General features: G+C 42.4%; 1 protein-coding gene across 1 annotated transcript; it reads left to right on the top strand.

Moving 5' to 3' along the window:
• Window positions 1-550: 550 nt before the first annotated feature.
• LOC136645116 (uncharacterized) lies at window positions 551-16,543 on the top strand. Its single transcript, XM_066621365.1, has 6 exons — window positions 551-1,686; window positions 5,450-5,546; window positions 6,983-7,187; window positions 8,553-9,187; window positions 14,082-14,227; window positions 15,748-16,543. The coding sequence occupies exons 1-6, from the start codon at window positions 551-553 to the stop codon at window positions 16,541-16,543; spliced, it is 3,015 nt and encodes a 1,004-aa protein (XP_066477462.1).
• The last annotated feature ends 5,034 nt before the right edge of the window (window positions 16,544-21,577 follow it).

Below are 21,577 nucleotides of genomic sequence, written 5' to 3'. Positions count from 1 at the left end.
GTTCCAAAATAGCAGAGCTGTGCTGTCTGTGGCCAGGACTTCTGAGTACCATCTGAGCAGTCTGGCAACTCTCTCATCCTTCTTCCCTCTCCCTTCTCAAAACATCAGTCTGTTAGACTGTCCATGTTGATTTGCTATGACATACATCAACATTGATGAGAGACAGGAACACTGTCGGGTAATTCTGAGCTGCCAAAATAATCAACTATACGCACAACATGGCTTAAAGGACTTCTCAATTAGCAGCATGCATCCGCTAAAGAACTTTGACACTCGTATTTTTACTGGACACTTTAACCCTTTAAGCAAAGGAGACAGCGGCACAGAGACACATTTGTATCAGAGTGTGGAGGATCTACACTGCACCACAGCAACTGATTCCAATTGTCACCCTCCCTGTGGAAATGTAGACAATGGACTTGTTTTCCATTACAAAGGCACGACACATTGGTCCAAGTATTCCATGAAAGGCGCCCCATCTCCCAGCTCACCTGAATGTTGCCACCACTTTCCTCTTCCTTCTGCGCAAATGCTGCCTGCAGTGCGAGACATGAACCTTCCCCCTTGTGCCAAAGTGCCTCCATGGCTTTTTTCCTCATCCATAGATGGAGATGCCAAAAAAATCCTGAAGGAAAAGCTTAGGATTCACAGTAATAATACAGAGCTTTGCAAGTCTCTTAGACCTCAGGCTTCCTTAAGTGACTTGGTTGCAAGGGAGTGTTCTGAATGCCGGGCATGCCAGCAATATAAGAATGGCTGTTCTGTTAACTGTTGCACCATATTTGTCCAACATGCTACTCTTGCTCATGGACCATGGATGACCCTGGGGAGGCACCGCCCATGTTTTTCTCGTCGGCTAACCAGTCCAGAAGACATCAAACAAGAAGCCCAGAGAAGGCTACAGATCAGGAGACAGAACAGTTCACCTAACTTGACTCTCCATTGCACCAGTGAAGGCCAGGAGATTGTCAAATCCCAAACCACTGGATCACTAAAGGGATATGAGGGGGAAGGGGACACCAAAAGGATATTGGAGCCAAGCAAAAAAACTGACTGCAAAGAAAGACTGTACATTCCTACCTTTGAGGAGTTCAAGAAGATGAGAATTAAGGAAATGTATTTTCTTGACAGCAGCAATGAAACAACACAAGATGTGAAAGGAGGAGTCCAAAAGTTGGATGAGAAGAGAAACCAGAACCATTGTCCAAGTGCCCAGAAGGATCTTGTCAAAGAAATGGTTTCAAAAATAGAGGATTATGATGATGTGTTTCATGAAAATACCCAGAGCTCTTCAGGCTTTGTTGGCTGTCAAGACAGTTCATCCACATGGGACAGAAACTTCTGCCTGACAAATACACCTGGGACTAATGACAAGAATGATGAGGTGCCAACTTCAGATAGAATCCCTGTGCCCATTTGTTCTAGTCCAATTCCAAGATCACCTCTACAATCTGCTGCAGTTCCAAGGGAGGGAGGGAAAGTCTTTTTTGAAGTGGAGAAGCAGGGATTGGATACAAGACAATTAAGTGAAGTTCTTCACTATACTGGACAATCCCATGCATCTGAAACCCAGTCTTCTTGCTGTCCACTACTATTAGAAGCAACAGATATATCCAGCTATGGAGCTAAGCTACAGAAAATGAAGAATGAATTTATAGGTTCTGCACTGGACCTCATTAAGAAGAGGTAACAAACTGCTAGAGTTCCAGAGAGCACTTTCATTTGGAGGGTACTTGCATATGCAGTTTGCAGTCATAATTTCAGTAACATTCTGCATTTGAGCTAGTATGCCTTTGAGGCAAAATCATGTCCTTTTTCCAGTGTGGAAACTGATGCTTTGGGAGACTTTTCTCTTTAGACCTGTAGGGAGTTCCTTCCTCTGACAAACCAAACTGCTATAGCCAAAGATGTTATGATGAGACCAAGTGGATTTTCACTAGATGCCAGTGATTTTTCCTCTTGGGGAAAATTGGCTAATGTATTTTGCTTTGGGCTGAGTATTTTAACTAATTGATGCGAGGAAGGAATTTTCTCTCATATGTCCAATTGCTTAGCAATTAGGAAATTGGGGGATGGGGAATAGTGCCTTCCTCTGTTTTATGTGTCTTCACACATTTGACTGAGCCAGTTGGAGTCACTGCTTTTATTAAAATATTTTTCTGCAAGTGCTCATAGTGCGATGCCCCTTGGTAATTCTGCCTCTTTGACTAATCCATTAATTTGCATTGGGTTTATAATGGGTAAAAGACCGGTTGTGGAGGATTTGCTCACAATTCATCTGTCATTTTTCTCCAGAGTTTTTGAACACTGTAGAGGATCTGGAATTTGCCATGCAGCAGTTAGGTTGTGCTACAGGAGGACAGGGGGTGGATATCAGTGGCGATGCCACCACCCTCACCTGGCCTCAACATTCCCCCTTGGATCCACTTGGACTTGCACCAGCCAAACAACTGGTGCAGATCCAAGTATACTCATTGGGACCTTAGTGCAAAAGAGTAAGTATGTAAGAATTTACTTCCATCTCCAGCATGCCTGGTCTCTAGCATGCCCACAAGATACAGCTGAGGCTGTGTCAGTGCTACTGCACCCCACAGGCTGACCAAGGATAGGATTGGGCTGTTTGTTTTTTATTTGTCTCATTTGTCATCATGGAAACTTCTAAAGCAGCCCATTAATTACTTAATTCTTTTAGCCCCCTTCACAGGGAGCTCAAGCAGGGACTGACAAACCCTGCCCTGTGCAGACACACTCTTGAAGCCTTGCACCTTCAGCATTTGTCTGCAGCAACAAAAACTGAATGCAGGAAAAGTTTCTCTCTGTGAGTACCACCCTGGGAGAGTACCGCCCAGCCCCTATGCTGACAAATGGTGAATGTATGGGAGCAGGCTTTGCATGTGAATGGAACTTAACTGGCATGCTCTCTCTGCCCCCCCCCCCCGTTCAGTATATATATGACTGAACAGAGCTTTGTAATACAGCAAAATGTACATGACTGAAAGACACTTGAGACCCAACCTATCCTTTCCAGCACTGATGCAGATGCAATACAGCCCTAAGATAAGAGAACAAATGTTCTCTTACCTTGAGGAGGCCTCTGTGACTGTCCCCGAGACTCAGAATTCAGTGTATGTCCTGTTAGCACAGCTGCATCAGTGTTGGAATGTTGGATTGAACCCTTGATGTATTAACCTAGTTCACCTTTTCAACATGAACTGTATTAACTACCCAGACCATCTGAATTTTACATGTGAGAGCTAAAGAGCAATGGGAATCTGAATCATTATTAAACTGTTTGAGAGTGAATGGGCTTCCAATATATAGAAGATCATAGTTTCCAGCATATAAGGAAATAAGTAAATGCAAGCAAACATTTAGGATAATGAGAAAAGGCATAAAGAATTCCAGCAGTAAAGGTTTCATTGAACTTACGCATATTAAAATACAGTACATTAGATTTTTGAACAAAAAATTGAGGTATGAGATTAAAAACATAAGCAAGCACCCAATACCAAAGATTATAGGAAAGGTGCAAAGAGATGAAGAGCAGGTAGGAAAAGTCCAACTATAGCAGAAAAAGTTAAACTTGTAGAGAAGATGAAGAAGTGTAGGTAAAAGACAAGGAGCCTCAAGAAGAATATGCCCAGTGATAGAGAGGTGAATGGAAAATCTACCATAAACAAATTGAAGAATAGACCACTGAGGATCTGTGGAAGTTGAGGAAGCAAATAGGGTAGAGATTTGGACACAGTTTTATTACAGGGGCAGGCCTCTCGAAACCAGAATGCATTCTTCTCAAAACTGAAGCCATTTAACATGTCCAAGTATGCTAAGCTCATCAAAAAAGCCCATCACCTCATTAAAATTGAGTATAATTCTAACTTGGCCACTTGCCGCAAATAGCTGTTTTTACCTTATCTAAATGTTCTCAACCAGAAGTCATGTGTTAATTCCTTGACCTGTTCTCTCACTGGGCAGAAGAAGACACAATAGAAGCAAACATGACTGAGAAGTAGAGATGATGCCATGAGAAATAAAGTGATATGAGTAGACTGGCATAAATAAATTTCACAATTAATATAGACATGAGTATCTGCTTGTTTACAGGGTTAGATTCTAGTGAAAGTTCCCACTAGTTTCATATAACTGGACAATTTTCTCCCACCCAAAAGCACCTCCTCCCTCTTGATCATTCTTTATCCATCTGGAAGAACAATGAATAATATTGTGGGACAGAACCCTCTCTGATCCTCCCAGTGAAATAGTCATAGTTGGAAGGAACACATCACAGTGTCATCAACTCAACCTTTCTTTCTTACAAGTCAGAATTCCCTACAAAGCTGTCCATGTCAGACCACAGTTTGTAACAGGCTGATCACTGGAGTAAGTCACACTGCCCTGAGTTGTCTGCAGACTGTATAATGCCAAATGATATAAGGATGTAAGCCAAGCCACATGAAGAATGCAAATATGTATCTCCAAGGGCATTAACCAATCTGAGTTGATGCAGTCATTCTGGTACTTTTTTATATACAACTTGTGGAGATCTTTACACATTTTTCTGAGATGTACCTCCTTACCCAATTCCACAAGGCCTTCTATTTTAGCCAAGGTACATAGAAAATGATTGTTTTGTAATTTTAGGGAGGTTTTTTTTTTTTTTGGTCTTTGAAATATTTGTGATGATGGACTGGAAGTTATTGTTATGTTAGCACTAATGAAATAGCTAAGAAGAACAGTGGAGGAGGGGATCAAATAGCCATGCAGTTTGAATACTGCTTTTAGGCAGGAATCTTGCTGTTTTCCCTTCTCAAGGGGCTAACCCTAACAGAACCCTTTTAACTTGACATTTGGATTGGATTTTGTTGGGACAAAGTAGCATAAACAGAATTATTTAGAAGTCATGTTTAGAAGAACAAAGACATAAGGCAGTGCTATTCAAACAGCCTGAGGGCCCTGGTCTCTGCCCCCTCAAGGGGCAAGGGCAGCGTAGAGGCAGGGAGAAGGCAGTGGCGCGATCCACAGCATCATGCCCTTCAGGGGGCTGCAGGGGCTTGGGTGTACTTACCCAAGCCTCCTGCAGCCTCCCTGGGGTGCGGGGAGCCCGGCGCGACTTCTGGCAGGGCTCCCCGCAGCAGGGAAAGTGGATGCGGAGCGATCCTGGGGATTGTGCTGCTGCCTTCCCCTCGCCCCCACTGCCTCCTCCCCCCACCCCTGCAAAGACTTATTGGCTCTCAAACTCTCCCAGAGAATTTGAGAACCACTGACATAAGGCATTCTTGCATACAGAATATTTATGGACTGCATTTTGAACATACCTGCACCTGCAAATGTAGCTTATGAATGAACTGTATCTTTCGGTTGATGCAATGTTGTTTACTTTGCTTCTAGACTGCTCTAGAGTACTCTTTGCACATGACATTCACCAGATTGTGTCCCTTTTCCCTCACAGCTGCAGTGCTGAAACTGCCCCTGAGCCCCCTTTCAAAGGATCAGGTGAACTTAAGAAGGATGATCTCACCTTTGTGAAGGACTATCATCAACCCACAGTGAGTTCCATGACTTGGGATAGAGAAGTTTTCTAAGTGCAGGACAAGGCATTATTTTAACTTGCTGTTGCAGCTCCCACCTATTCTGTGCTCCTGTCATCAGCCGTCTTCCAGCTCTGGCTCTCCTCCCCACTGACTGCTTTCCTTTTCTCTTTTTGTTTTCTCATTTTCACTGCTTCCATCTGGTTGTGAAGAATAAGCTATCAACAGCTAAGGCACATCAGCATTATAACCTCAGTTCCCTTAAAATCACCTGAAAGCAAGTTGTGTGACTAAGGGCGGAATCCAAACCTGCGCTGGAGCAGGCAAGCCAGGAGGCTTGCACTGCATCCAACGCAGGTTCATTGGATTCCGCAGCTCAGCCACAGGCAAGGGGAAGCTCTTCCCCTTACCCGTGGGTAAGGGCTGTGCGCCCCTATGGATCTCCTACGGACCTACTTCTCGGAGAGCTGCTCCGCTGTCACGTGGGTTGGGATCCGGCATAACCGCTGGGTCCCAGCCCCACCCCTGGCTCCCATGCGCATGTCCCCGGAGCCGCCCTCCGCCACCCAGAAACGCCCCCCACACCTACCTTTGCCGCTTGTGTCGGTGCGGGAGCCAACTCAGAGGCTTCTGCCTGCCTCTGCGCATCAGCACATGTAAATGCACTGGCGCAGCTCCTAGCCACGGAGGCGCAAATGTGCTTTATGGCACGTTTGTGACCCTCCTATGCCGGCCCAAGGGACTTGGGCTGGTATAAGGCACACTTTGGATTGCACCCTAATTTGTTCCCTTGGTTTCACAACAACTATCTTCTGCTGGCTTGGGCTCATTGAATCTCAGTTGGTTTGAAACCGTTGGAGACGCCACTCTCCGACAAGTGGCTTCTCCAGTAAATATGTCATATGTAGCTGTTGTATGCGAGTTCTGAGAGTTTTGTAATGTTGATCCTATAGCCCTTCACAGAATTTCCCCTGGTTTCTTGGTTGCATGCCATGACAAGTAAACCAATTTGAAAATTGTTTGAATTGTTGTATAGACATGACATTCAACTTTTTGGAAACATGGCAGAGGAGGTCATCGTTCCATTCTTGTTCCAATTGCCTATTGTTTAGCTCTAGACGCTATTTATTATCAATTATCATGAATTGCAAAACAGTAGGATGTATGCAGACATTGCCAGGAGGAGAAGTGTTACCTTCATGACATCTGTTTTCTGTCTGGTCTAGAACTGCCTGACTATTCATCCTGCTAATCATAGTTCATATTTTGTCTTCATGGTTGAGTGGATGTATGCTAAAACTAGAAATGGCTTTTTGAATAGGTGAATGAATGGAAAGATTTGACTGAGGGAAAGCTGGATATTGGTGAAAAGCATCAACAAATTTCGATAAGAATATTTAGGATTCTTGTAGTTCATTCATTAAGACATTGTGTCTGAATCCTTTTCCTTCCAGAGCTCCAGCCCCAATTGCCGCAGATCCAGCTCTGACATCTCCTATGAAACTCTAGACTGCACCAGAGCTCAGCGGGAGTGTCGATTACGGCCTCATTTCAGTGATCCAATGCCAACAGATGCTGTGAAGAGGAAACAACTGGAATTGAAGATAGCTGCAGCAGCACGGCAGCATGCCCAGAAGCGCCGGCAAGAGAGAGACCTCAGTATGTTCATTGCCATTTGCTCTGTTGTGTAGGTCTTGGCGTGTCCTTGCTGCCCATGCTGCTTTCATGTTTAACGTTAGGAGTTCATCATTCAAAAACTCTTGCTTAACTCTGCCATCCATAACTTCAAGTGTACCTACTAGCAACCATAGACTATGTTTTCCATCCTGTACTAGTCCCTTCTGCTAGGTTCTCCAGAGGAAAGGGGCACAGCAACTGCTCTTAGTTGTTCATGTCTTTATAACACCAACAGCCAAGAACCTGGGAGGCACAAATGGGGAACTTCTGAGACTGCTCTGTTGTTTATATGGAAACAAACTGGCTCTTGGCTAATGCACAAAGGGGAAAGACAAAGATACTATGGTGCTGTCATCACAGCTTCACATGTTGAGCTCAGTGCAGGGAGGAGCTCATTCTCTTGGCTTAATGCACAAAATAGTGAGACATGAGCAAGACCTGCAGTGATTGTTCTGCAAGTTAACACAGCAGATGAAACCAACAGATGACTTCCACCAGTTATTTGCATGGAGATTAGGATAGGTGGGTCACAGCTCAGCGAAACTTTGGCCACACCTGAGCCAAACTGCAAATGAGATCTTCCATAGCTGTGGTGATAGGGATATCTGAGTTGAAGAATGCGTTGTTTGCATGCTGTAAGTCAGACTTGCACAATTTGTATTCCATCAAACTGAACAGAACTCACTAGCTATTGTGTGGTGGCCCACGAGGAATTTGATTAAACTGCTGTTTTTACTGCATCCAAGAAACTGCAAAAAAACACCTAGCTAGTCATACTACTTAGCCAAGAGGCTGTATTTGGTCTGTGGGTCATGAATTGTCCAGGCCCACTTTAAAGGATCCTGGGTGGCAGAATGGGGTACACCCTGACAAAATCATTGGAGATGTGCTGCTATGGACAAATCTGGGCTAGGCAGGCAAATGGTCTGATTTAGAATGAATAACATTCCAGCCTTTTTTCTTTTTTTTAAACTGGCTCTCCTTCTGAACTTTTGACAGCAACCTGATTATTTAACAACTTAAGTAAGTGAAGCTTTCCTAGCACTGAGATAAAATAATGGCAAAATCTTCATCCGATAGGCCTGTTGTCCTTTTCCTACAGTGTGAAATGTAGTATTAAAACATTGCAGCCATGAACCTTTGAGAGGAGGTTTCCCTGTTGTCTGGAAGAGGCTCATGTGCTTTGCAGAATCCTTCCCAGATGTCAGTAAAAGACAGATTCAGTTTTTTGTCAAAGGAGGGGGCAATATTGAGATTTCTGCTAGAGGAAGGAAACAACAAAATGCTGATTCAAAACTGTTAGAATGTGATGTTCGTTTCCTTTTTTTTTTTTTTTTTTTTGCCCAGGCTTAGCAGTGACTAAAGCCAACATCAACTATGGCAGCAGTTTTGATGAAAACCGCCGAGTCCTGGGAGGCTCCCTTCGTTCCAAACACCGCTGGAGCAACGTCAGCCGCCTCAGCACTGACAGTGGCATTTCGGGTGGGAGCGATGAGAGGGACAATGTTGATGCCAGCAATGGAGGGACTCTGAGGATGAGATCAGCTGAGATGGAACGGGCAGATAGCGGCATCAGCCAAGTGCTAAGCAAGAAGTGGAGAAGTAGGGCATCTGAAACGTTGACTTCCCTGCAGGCATGGGAAGCGCACCAGCCTTGTACTGACTGTGGGGGAAGAGATTTCCCATTGGAGACTGATGTTCAGAACCAGAACCAGAACAAGAGGAGGGCCAACCTCTGCGAGAAGTGCCTGAAGTGCCGTACAGAGCGAAAAGAGTCAGTGTTGGAATTTGTCAATACTGAAGCCAGCTATGGGGACGACCTACGCATCATCAAAGAGGAGTTCTACCTCCCCATGCAAGCTGCTGGTCTTCTGACTCAGGACCAGCTGCTAGTGGTTTTCAGCAACATACAGGAGCTGATTGACCTCAATGAAAACTTTCTAGAATACTTGCAGGAAGAGATTGACCAGGCCTTTGAGCAGGTAGTGGATAGCCTCAGGTTTCTTTTCCCTTTTCCCTTGCAGTAATAATTAGTTACTCTGCTAGTTACTCTTGCTTTGTTACTATGATACTTGCAGTTTGTATCACTAATTGGAAATGCACCATATCTAATGACTAGGGAAGGGAATAGAGAGTTAGGACTTGGGCAGCTTCAGCTCATTCTTTCTATGGTCTCCCTAGTTGCTGTTACTCAGGTTCCCATGTGTGTATTCCATACATGTGAGTAAAAATCTACTTGTGAGTTAGGGAGGAGAACCTAGGATCAGGTCCCACGTGGTGTCTACGCTTATCTGTGATCAGCATCAGCATGTATGAATTCAATAAATCAGACAAGATTACTTGTGAAAAAAGCATCTGCAAAATATCTTCATGTCCTTTTTGTTTTGAATTCCTGTTCCACGAAATGGGTAGGCTGATCTAGGCATATAACATACAAAAATGCCTTTTGAGTTTCTTCTTCCTTTGCTGCTCCAACATTAATATGTTCATTACACAGTGAGATCTACCATCATATATAAATATTACTGCATTTTCATTGGCTGAAGGAGAACAATGTGTGCAGGTGGCCTATGCAGACATCTAAGCAAACCAAGGGCGTTTACATGCTACAGCATGTCTGTATTATGCCTTGTGCTTTATTACATATTCTGAAAGAATAAAAAACACTCTTCTACCATGAAAGTCCTTTTTACAACAGCATCCAAGAAGGCCCATCTTGCCTATTGGAGAGCAATTAAAAGCAGCTTTGCTTGCGAACAATTACTGGTGGCCAAGAACAAACACAAGCCTAGTTAAATCCTTAAGTGTGACTTGAGCCATACGCCAAGCTGGGCCCCCTTTCTCAATGACTCAAGGTTATTTACAATTGGCTGCAACAGCTATTCTTGGTAATTTATTGTGACAGGCTAATACCCTTTGCACAAAACAGAGCTCCAAGTCTTGTTTCTTAAATCTGTATGTCTAATGGTGCAGAGTTCATAATTACTTTGGTTACAAAACAACCTAATCGTAGGTAAGTTTCCTGGTCAATCCTCCTGCCTACTAAATAGCTCTGAGTACCAAAAAGATGAAGGCAATTGGTTTATTCGTAAGAAATACAGTGTCCCCCTCTAAGCATATTGGCAGTGGCCACAATCCAGTAGAGTTAGGTGTGATGAAGCCCATTGATTTCAGTTGGCTGTGTGCTTTCAGCAGCAAACCTATGCATACTTGTTTGGAAATAAGTATCCCTTAGCATTACCTTCTAAGTAAACATTCATAAAATTGGAGCTGTGATGGACTATTGCCAGTATTTTTAAACACAGGATGAATTATACTAGCAATTTTCAGAGAAGCATTGCCATTAGGTGGCACGTTTTTGTAATGATTGCATTTATGGTTACATGTTCTCTTAAGGGAACCCCCACATGATGTATTAGAAATACAACCATGGACAATTTTTTTTTTAAAACAAAGATTGGGTGTGAGGGGGTTATGCCCACACAGACTGGGTCTAAACCACAGCAGAAGGGGGGTGGGTTTAGTGCTTCACTCCTGCTGCAGTTTGAATCTTGATCACATCTCCTCTGTGCAGTATTTTTAATTGAAACAAAACTTCAATTGAAAGCCAATGGAAGCTTCTTCTCAATTAAATAGTGCAAGGCAACCACAGTTGGAATTAGAATCATGGTGAGGTTTTAAGGCATAAAAGGCCCTGCAACCAGTACCAGAATTTTAGTTCAGTTTGTTAAAAACAAAACAAAACTCATGTTATTTTTTTTTTTAAACAATCCGGATTGACTGCTTACATGTTCCAAGTCACATCTAGTTTGACCCTAACAGATTGATTGAAGCATAAGCTTTTGTGGACTGGAGCCCACTTCATCAGATGAACTTCTTAAATTCTGTTGGCAGGGATATGGGCATAGAGTGGAAAAAATTATAATAAGTCCATGAAGTGAAGAGGTAGTCTGTGACAAGTGTATGTAAGCACAATGACAATGCACAAAGGCAGTAATTTGTGAACACATGGTACTGCTGTTCTGAATTGTCATGGTGCTTATTTTGACCAATATACTAGAAAAGCAGTTTTAAGATATAAACCTTAGAGTGCAATTAGATACAAGGGCAGACAACCCATGACTGAATCTCCTGTGGGTTGTTTTTGGTTTTGTTTTACTTTGCTAAAGTATTGGGGGCTGCAAAGCAAAACTGCAAGGCCAGTTTTCCAAATTGAATGTTATTCATTCCCAGAACTACTATTTTCTCCACAGGGGGTAAAACATTAGATAACTATATAAATAGTATCAGAACTTGTCAGGCTTTTCTTTTTGTAGTATTTTAATTTTCTGCTGAAAAATGCATGCTGTAGAAGACCTTCATTTCTTCTGAGGTAAAAGTATGGCTGGAGAGAAGGCTTTGACTCAAATCTGACAGATGGGGGGGGGGCGCTTACTCACAGACCAATAAACAAATGGTAACCCTGTAGTTAAATAGAAAGAGAATTCCAGAATTAACTGACTGACCTGTGACTTATCTAGACAATGTGATAATGCTTTATATAGGAGTGTCAAACACAGGAATAAAGAACAGTGAGGAACTGAGATTAAATGTGTGGTATCTGGGAGATCTGGTATCTCTTCAGCTCTGTCCATGACAGAAGAGAAACATAAAAAAAAATAAGATCTCAAAACCACATATATAAACAGTACAGTGAAAGGTTTTGGAACACTCTGGAAGAAATGAATTTTAATGAAGTGTAAAACATTCAAGATGTTGAGTCTTTGTGTTTAGATTTCCACAGATATTCTAGATTGTGGGCTGTGGGAAGGGGGAGGGAACTGACGCACAACTTTTCAGAGCCTCAAAATGTCAATTTCATCCATGAAATCCAACTGTTTTACACCACAGCCCCATTTTGTTTGAAAGGATGCCACTTGCTTGCAGGTGTAAATTTTTTCAAATGGATCACTTGTAATATATGTGTATTTTTGTTTTGTTTGTTTCAGCAGTATAGTAACCCCCCAGTTTAAGAAGAGCCATGTAACATGAAATGAACCACAGCACCATATGCTGGTGAACTGGGGAATAATCTTCTCCCCTTGTACCAAACATGTAACTGCAGATCTCTCTATTCAATAAAATATAAAGAATTACTAAAAGATAGAGAAGAAAATGAAAATATATTTGTCAGAGTTAGATTAAATCAGGCCAATTTTGTACTTCTTAAAGAGAAAAATAAGTGCAGGGGACTAGATTACAGAATTCTGAACAAGTATATTTTTCCATAGTATTCTGAATTGAAATAATCCTGAGTGTGAGGAATGATTTCCTATTGTTTTTCACTCTTTTTTGGTAGTTTCCTCCTTTTACTACTGCATTTTGGTATGCTGGTTATTTAGCCTTTTTTTTAAAAAAAAAGTCATTGGGGAAAAGAAACATTACTGCAGGTTATCTGAACAGCATGCTTTAGTTTAGATTATTTTTTCATCTAGATTCTTCCCCCAAAGTTGCAATTGGATAAATACTGCAAGAATGTTTTATTAAAAGACAAAATGTGAAATAGTGGAGGAAGGCTAAGGTCTGGTATCGCATAGTGTCCCTGTGTGAATTGCAAGCCTTTACTGACTGTGGAATCGCACATAATGAGCAAATGCAAAAACAACAGAGTCTTATAGCACCTTAGAGGCTAACCAGTATTTCAGTGTAAATGTTTGTGGATTATAGTCCACTTCATCTGATGCACAGGCTGATTAATCCTTTAGGCTCAGTGCCTAGAGCCCACTATACTTTTGGGGGGGCATGAAAATGTTTTAATTTCCTTTAAAATCAGAAGGAAAAAAAACTTTTAGGGTAGAAGAGAGCAGTTTCATTTTTTTCTCACATCAAAAAAAAAATTGAAGCTTTTAGAGTCCATGCAGATCTATTAAATTTTGCCAAAAATAGAAAAATAAAATAAAATGTTGAGATATTTAATATCAAAAATATTGATATTATGGGGGGGCCTACAAAGGCAAAAGTGCCTAGGCCCACAAAAGTCATAATGCAGCCTAATGCATATTTGTTGTTTTTGCTGCAACAGACTTGATGTGACTACCTCTCTGAAAGTTGAGTAAGTGCAACTGGTCTGTGAAAACTAAAAGCAAAAGATATGGGAAGAAATGAAAATCTAAAAAGGGTGATGCAAAAATAACTTTTAAAAAAAAAACATGTAAGCAGACTCTGCAATACTTAGGATGGTCTGAGATTATCTCAGTGGCTATCTTATGAGAATTTCCATAAACTGTATAAAACATGTTGGTGATAATATAGCAGAGGAATAGCCAACCAGGAATGGCCCCTGGGCTTAATATGGTATACAGAACAATCTTATCTGGTTCTTGGTGGCCCTACAAAAGTGTTTGTGAGCTGTAAGAAATAGGAAAACTACACTTTAGTGTGTATCTCCTTTTTAGTGTTGTAGGTTATATATACATGTACTCATTGGTACATAATGAACAGATGTGCACCATAATTCTAAAGCCCTTATTGCTACATGGTGCCAACTTTATTATTGAAGTGACTTCTCCAATACTCTGTACCTCTGTTTGGAGCACAAGTTACAAACTTTCGCCATCTCTGATCAAGTGCAGAGTAGAAGTTATTGCAATCTTGCTTATTACCTGTTTCAGTGCCGAAAGAGCTTGATTCTTCAGAATTCACAAGGCAAGCTATGATTCTCAGAAACTTTGTTTCAAAGGAACAGATTCTGAAAGCATTTACCATAGGTCACATTGATTGCTGCCCTTAAATGCGTGGACCACCATCAGCCAGTACAATATTTTGCCTGTGACTCTTAATGGTCCTAAATACCTCTCCACCTCTGGCTGATGCAGCTCTCACATTGTGTGTTGGCAGGGTGATGAAGACCTGATGACTGTGTGCATTGGCGAAATATTCCTGGAGTTTGTCAATATGTTGCCTGCCTTCCAGACCTACTGCCTCCAACAGTCTTCTTCAGTGAACATGCTCAATGCATTGGAGAAAGAAAAGGAATTACTGAGGTGAGCATACCCCTAAATTTTGCACAGGAAATACAGAGACATGTGGTTCCAGAACAAAGAAGTTTAGGAACAGGCACTGTTGGGGGTATGTTTAAAAAAGAAACTGTATCAAGCACCATGTATCAAGCATCATAGACTGAGGCAGAGGGGGAAGGGACTTCAGAGCTGCTGTTAGGAGCTGTGGGGCCAATTGAAAACATTTTTGTGGTGCCTCAGGTTCACAGCCAAGGTCTGAATAATCCTATAGAGATATACATAAAATTTGCACTATTCTATAATATCGTTTTAGCTCCGGTACCGTAAAACAATTTCAAAATACTAACAGTATAAACCTGCGGTTTTCAAGCTCTCTAGGAGTTTGAAACCTGCAGTAAGTCTTTGCGGGGGTGGGGGGGAGGCAGTGACGCGATCCCCAGGATTGTGTCACTCGGGGGGCTGCAGGGACTGGGGTGCACCCTCCAGTCCCTGCAGCAGCCGTCCCTGTGTGCGGGGAGCCCTGCACGAGCGCCTGCAGGGCACCCTAGGTCAGGGAAAGGGAGAGTGGGGCGATCTGCTCTGCCTCCGCAAAAGCAGAAGCGGAGTGCGATCGCCCCACTCTCCCTTTCCCTGACCTGGGGCGCCCTGCAGGTGCTTGCGCAGGGCTCCCCGCACACAGGGACGGCTGCTGCAGGGACTGGAGGGTGCACCCCAGTCCCTGCAGCCCCATCAGAAGGGAAAGTGGAGCGGTTTTGTGGAGCGGGGCGCAATCGCCCCACTCTCCCTTTCCCTGACCTGGGGAGCCCTGCTGAAGGTTTGCAGGGCTCCCCACACCCCTGGGAGGTTGCAGAAGGCTTGGGCAAGTGCACCCAAGTCACGACGCCCAGGTTTGAATACCACTGGTATAAACAAACACTACCAATTTTTTAAGAATTCAGAAGAAAATTAAAGTCCTTGCTGTTTTCTGTAAAACCTGCAACATAGTGTTGTGTGTATTGATAAAACTAAATAGATTACCCTAGTGCTGGGAGGGGGGTGGGCCTCAGGTGCAGGGCCCAGTTGGGAGCAATTGGACCAATTGGCTTAAAGCTGGCCCTGAATCATCCAGTTTAGGATTGTCCAAATTGATGTGCAGTGACTCTTCAGGATTATAGACAGGGGCCTTTCCCAGCTTTACATAGAAATACCAGGGATTTAACCTAGGACCGTCTGCATTAAAACTGGTGCTCTACCACTGGGCTACAGTCCCACATCCTTGTATCAGTTCAAATATAGTGTTAAAATGTTGTTTCTGACCAGGACTGTAGTTATTTTGTGAACTATGAAAACGAATAAAATAATGTCCAATATGTTGAGTGGTATTGGAGAGGAGAAGTGATTCCCTTCCAGTGATCAGCTTAGGATATTTATATGGATGCAGTGGTAAGACTTGGAATAACTAGAAATAATAGTACCTAATGTATACATGTGAAAAAGACCATCAGCATTATACTTTTCATTTTTTCCTATCTGCTTGCTGAGTATTTCTTTTTAAATCCCTGCAGGATATTCCTCAATGTTTCCCAGAATGACAATACAGCACTTCGTCGCATGAACCTGCGGTCCTTCCTCATGGCTCCACTGCAAAGAGTCACCAAGTACCCTCTTTTGCTGAGCCGCATCATCAAAGCCACCACTGAGTATCACCCGGATCACAGCAGCTTGAGAGAAGCCAAGAGCCGGATTGAGTCCCACCTGGAGCACATCAACATGAAAACCAAGCAGGAAGGGAATTCATGGACACTGCGTTCCTTCCGCCAGGACAGCAAGAAGAACAGGGAAGTCATTAACATTGAAATGAGGGAGACTGCTATCAAGACTGTGGGTTGGCTAAGGGAGGAAACACGCTTTGTGATGGAAGGGCCCCTGCAGCTTGCCCAGCCGCCTGATGGACAGTGGGTGAAAAAGGGCAGCAAGACCTTGAAGTTCCAGAACATGCAAGTGCTCCTCATGGTCAACATCAGACGAGCATCCGAGTCTAGCTTTGAGCTTGGGGAGCCAGGGCCTGTGAAAGATGCGGTACTGGTACTCATTAGGGACAAAAACAATGGGAAATTCAGTTTGCTCAGGGAGCCCTTGAGACTCAGTAACTGTGTGATCTCTGTGGATCCTGACTGTGATGACACCTTTGAACTTCTTGAGATCAGGCGGGAGTCCTTTGTGTTTCGAGATGGGGACAAGGCACGGACTCACCACTGGTTCAGGCAGATACGGAGATACTCTCAGGAGCTGGGCTCCTGGAAGAAGCGGCGTAACGCCCTACCCAACATCATGATAAGTGCATCCCACAATAGGTCATGAGAGGATCTTGATTGTAAAATGACTTGGTAATTTCAGAAATCCCACTAGACCTGCTTTTGGGTTGGATTTCATCTTCATATAGCTCTGTCTCCTCTCAGCATAATTGCACAAAGGATGAACTTCACCTGGCCAAATAGCATGAGAGCTACCTACTAACAACTTGTTTTTCTACCGAGGACTTTGTAATGAATAATACTAAACTAATGTTTCTAGGAAAACTGCGCCCCATTTTTAGACTTACTAGATCTTCCACACAATCCAACGTAGAACCTCATTGGTATATCTACCTGGCTCCTGTAACTTTTATGCTCCTTTGTTCCCAAAATGTTTTGTCTGGTTCCTTCACACACAGCTCCTGCTCTTGGAGCTACTCAATTCCCCCTCCCCACTGTTTCTCTTCTGAGCTAGTGCATAGCCCTGCCGTACACCATGATCTCCAGCTTGAGGTAACTGAAAGCAAGTCAGGGATTTCCAATTCTGTTCCTCCCTTTCAGCAAATCTACTGGAAAAGAAATTAGTATGTGGAAAATCCTGAGTCTCTTCATAAGCCTAGTTTTTACAAGATATGCAAAATTCTGATCCTTCTTTGTAAGCACCCCACAAATTCCAACCCTGAAGGCCCATATGCTCCATTTTGAGGCAATGCCCTAAGGAGTGATAAAGTGAAACCCTGTGGAAACAGCTGTTGTAAGAGGCTGCTGTCAGGAGAGACAGCTGGTAGCAGACCCATTATTGTAAGTCATTTACCTAGCTGGTAGTCAAAAGGATTACCTGTAAGTATGGACTGAAAGCTAAACTGTGGGAATGCAGGCAGTTCTGCATTGGCTACTGAAGTGAATCATGTCAGCCAAATTTGACAACTGACCTAAGGAGTAATTGGAGAAGGTTCTTAACTGGTAATGTGACAGGATCTAGATTGGGGGCAGTGGGAATTTTTTGCACATTTGTAAATAGGTAGGACAGCCAAGACAACAGGATGTTGTGTTGTCTGTTGTGCGGGGGGGGGGGGGGGGGAGAGAATGCAAATAGGCCTTAGCCTGTGAAGACTTGCTCAAGGGGGGCAGGCCCTTCAGACTTGTGGCCTGCTAGGGAAATCTTCCTGTATGGTAAGTAAGGGTTCTTGGCCCAAAATCATGAGGAGCAGGTCTCTAGTAAGAAAATATTGAGCTAATATTGTTAATATTGTGGGACTAAGATAAATAATGTGAAATGTTTGATACTGCATGATTGTGCTGAGAAAAGGAATCTTGACAAAATATGATAGAGGTTTCATTGTGCGTATATTATAACAGCATTAGGCAACATCGAGGTCAAATTTAGAGCAGTATTAACCCAAAAAGGAAAATGTGTAATTATCTTCTCATTTCAGCTTGATCTCCCAAAAAGCATTTTCTTTAGCAGGCGATTCCTTTTGCATGTATCATGTAAACTGAAAGGGAAGCCAAAATGTATTCAGAGGTCCAACCACCACAAACATTCCAGAATATCTATAGAATCCTGTGGATAAGCAATACCCTCTCCCTTAAAGCTTCACTGGATATTTTTATTAATGGTTAAAAATCCATTGTAGACCTCTAAAGGAATGTGATACATCAGAAATAGTTCTGAACTATGTGTCTGTTAACAAGGCTCAATTACCTCTTCTAGTTTGTGATTATTAAAATGATATAATTCTAGTGTATTTCAAAATTTTAATGAAAAAGGTATCCGTTACATTATACTGTAGATTAACATAAAATGTTTTAATAATTGTTTCCTGGAGCTTTGTTTATAGTAACTTGCTGCATTTCCTTTCTGAATCACATCATTCCTACTTTAGTGTGAGATCAGAATTTTAAAAATAAGAGACCACACAGAATAATATGCTATTCATTTGAAAACATCATACCACTGAACTGGAAGAATACGGTTATTGGAGTCCACTGTACTGGCTGTGAACTCCTTGAAATGCATGGTGTTGGAACGATTGGATGCTGTTGAATAGTGGTGTTCTGAAATCAAGATCATTCATTAACCTTAAAGTCATCTGGCCTTTTCCCCTGTGTTTCTCAGGACTTGTATAAAGCAAACTTACAGCCTTTAATCTTAGGCTTTGCCTAAGATGTATTTTCCGCAGGTCAAGTCCAGTTTCCAGTGCAAAATCTGCACTGCAATGTATATGTGTCCAACACAGATCTGGCTATGTCTGCATGGGTTTAGGCAGGAATAGGAATGAGCAGAGTCAGCAGTGGGTTTTCTCAAACACCACATTGTACTTGATTTAAGAGGGACACATTTTACTGGAAGAATTTCTGGCTATTTGTGCAAGGGAGCTGGCGGGGACAATGAAAGTGCAATACATGCAACCATCAACCCATCAACTTGAAGCTGGTTTCTAAGTACAGTATGGACCTGATCATTATGGGAGTTTTATATCCTGGGTTTCCTACTTGAAGTGGTTTGTTTCCTTAAAAACTCAACCCATAGCACAATCTTATACATACCTACTAGGAAATGAGTCCCATTTCTGAGTAGTTGTTGTTCAGTTGGACTTACTCCTAGGTAAGGGTGTAAGGTTGCAACCCTAGTTTCCCCAAAATCAATCAAATACATAATTGCCACCAGGCTTATCTCTAACAGGCACAAACCTTCCATTTTCTTACCCTTGACTAACAAGGCTGTTTCCACCAATGTTCTGTGTGAAGAGCTTATTTGCATACCAGAACTCAGTGTTTTCTGACTTTCATCCAGTCACCTTATTTTCCTATTGGTTCCCTGAAAAGGAATGGAAATTTAATTTCCAGAGCAAAAGACATCAATTGCCCGATACTACTTTTATTAGCGTTTAATATTTTAGTGTGCTAAATACAGACTGGAACAGAAAAGGGATGTAACTTATTACCTAGAGGTTTTACAAATCTTACTGGGTCTAGAAAAACAGGACTGGAAGGAGAGATTGGAATTGAGCATTGGGTAGTGCAAATGCAGTATGGGAGAATTATGGAATTGGGTAGAGAACCCTCTCCTGATAAAGAAGCCATTTTCAAGTGCTGCAGCATCAGCACTGGCTTACTCTTACTTTCTAGCTTTTGACCAATACAGCATGAATAGCTTAGATTCTCAAACTTTTTTAAGATCAGGACCAACTAAAAAAAATAGTTTACCAGCTGCTCCGGCCTCTGTGGTTATAATGGTGCTTCGGCAGCAGCACTCCCCCCAGTAGCAAGTTGTTTAACCCTTGATGCCTCATCAGTTTCATGACCAACCAAAAATTGGGTCATGGACCATTGGCCCAGTTTGAGAACTGCTGGCTTAGGCCCTATGTGACTCACAGAGCAGTTTCTCCCTTATGTCAGTCACAACTCTTCAAATTAAACAAGGAGCACCATCTTGACTCTAGCATTGGTACACCAATTTCAAAAACAAGAGCTCAAGAGGCATTTTCAGTGGCAGTTCACAATTCTGAAACTTGCCCAAAGATCCTGTAAAATCATTTATTCTGTTCATACATGGGTTAGCATCCTCCCCCCACTCAAAATAGGGCCACTGTGCCTTCCCACTGCTGTGCCACTACAGCATTATCCTTGTTTCATATGGAAAGTTCATTAGGTGAGAAAACCTATGACTATTAACAGACAAGTTAACGTCATCCAGCTCTACAGTACAGTATGTTAGATAGAGAATAAATGCTTTGGGAGATCTGAGAACAATGGCACAATTAACACCTCAGTCAACCTATACACTGAGCATTGCAACAGTAACTGTATTTTGGGTTCATATACTCCTTTCTTCCTCCCATTGTTCAATGGCAGCGTACAAAATTCCAGGCTAAATCCCCAGTGTTTCTGAGGACAAATTCCTCAGATAATTTTTCACAGAAAAATTCCTACCCAAGACCCTGGAGAGTCATGCCTGTTAGTATTGACAATACTTAGCTAGAGAGTTAGACCTATGGTCCAATTCAGTGAAAAGCAACTTTGTATGACTTCCTATTATGTTGCTTAGGTTGTGGGTAGCTGAAGAACTGCCTTATCCCGTGTTGTTTTCTCCCCCCACCCGTACATTCAGGTCATTATATGAGACTTTGCAACAAGTAACAGGAAGCAGCTCATAGTGGTGGGAAAAGCGCCAGCATGCACTTTTTTGTACACTCGAAAATGCCCTCATAACCACTCTGAACCTCTCATTGGTGTTTGTCATGGTGTATCTGGCCTCCCAATCCAGAACTGGTGATGACATCAGTCAGTTACTTCCAATAGGTGGACCATGCAGTGGTAGGGCAGAGGACAAACATTACCACTATTAAAAGGATTGTAAAGACCCTGTTTGGCAGAACAGTGTTTTCCACTGGAAAAGCTCTCTAGTTGGGTTTGTTGAGCACTGTTTTTGTTGTTGCTGAATGTTTGATTTAACTTTGTAGTTTTATTCCTCTGTTTTGAGGTTTTTTGGTTTTAGGTCCTATAGCAGAAAAAGCCATATAAGAGCTTTTAAAAATAAACTACATATATTGTATATTGAAATCAACCAAACTGTGGTTTGCATCCAAATTAGAAAGTAATGGTTTCCAATTCCAGTTTGTTGCCCAATTCAAACAACTGCAAATTACGTTTTGCTCAAACTAGGAAGCAAAGAGGAAAGTGGAGAGCATATGCCCAAGACATGGCCACAATGAACAAAATCATGGTTTGATTGTTACATAAGGATCAAGCCACTGTCACATCAGCAGTACCATATATGTGCATATCCTAGGCAACCACATTCCCTACATAGAATTTAAATTTGTATTAGTTTATTTCTGGATCTTGCTGATTCCTTCAACCACCACAAGATGCAGAAAAAGAATAGGGTACTTTACAAAACCATGTTCATATTGGACAGCCACCTCCACTTCTTTGGATACCATGGAATCAGGTGAGCAAAGGTAAGCTAAAGGTGGCCTTTGGCTTTCTGTATTCCTAATCCCACACAGATTACCTAAATTACTAGACAATTTATTTCAAGTTACTGCATGTTGTCTGCACAAAAGGAAACCGGTGACAAAATTACACCAACATG

Source organism: Tiliqua scincoides, chromosome 1, assembly GCF_035046505.1.
Source record: "Tiliqua scincoides isolate rTilSci1 chromosome 1, rTilSci1.hap2, whole genome shotgun sequence".
NCBI lineage: Eukaryota > Metazoa > Chordata > Lepidosauria > Squamata > Scincidae > Tiliqua > Tiliqua scincoides.
The sequence above is the reverse complement of the archived record's forward strand: the minus strand, read 5'-3'. Positions and strand labels throughout refer to the sequence as shown.

Bases quoted from the DNA above. Each gene is read 5' to 3' on its own strand.
- LOC136645116 (XM_066621365.1), top strand. From the start codon at position 551: ATGAACCTTCCCCCTTGTGCCAAAGTGCCTCCATGGCTTTTTTCCTCA. The intron at 7,188-8,552 runs GTATGTTCATTG...TTTTTTGCCCAG, and splicing joins CCGGCAAGAGAGAGACCTCA to GCTTAGCAGTGACTAAAGCC. The intron at 14,228-15,747 runs GTGAGCATACCC...AAATCCCTGCAG, and splicing joins AAAGAAAAGGAATTACTGAG to GATATTCCTCAATGTTTCCC.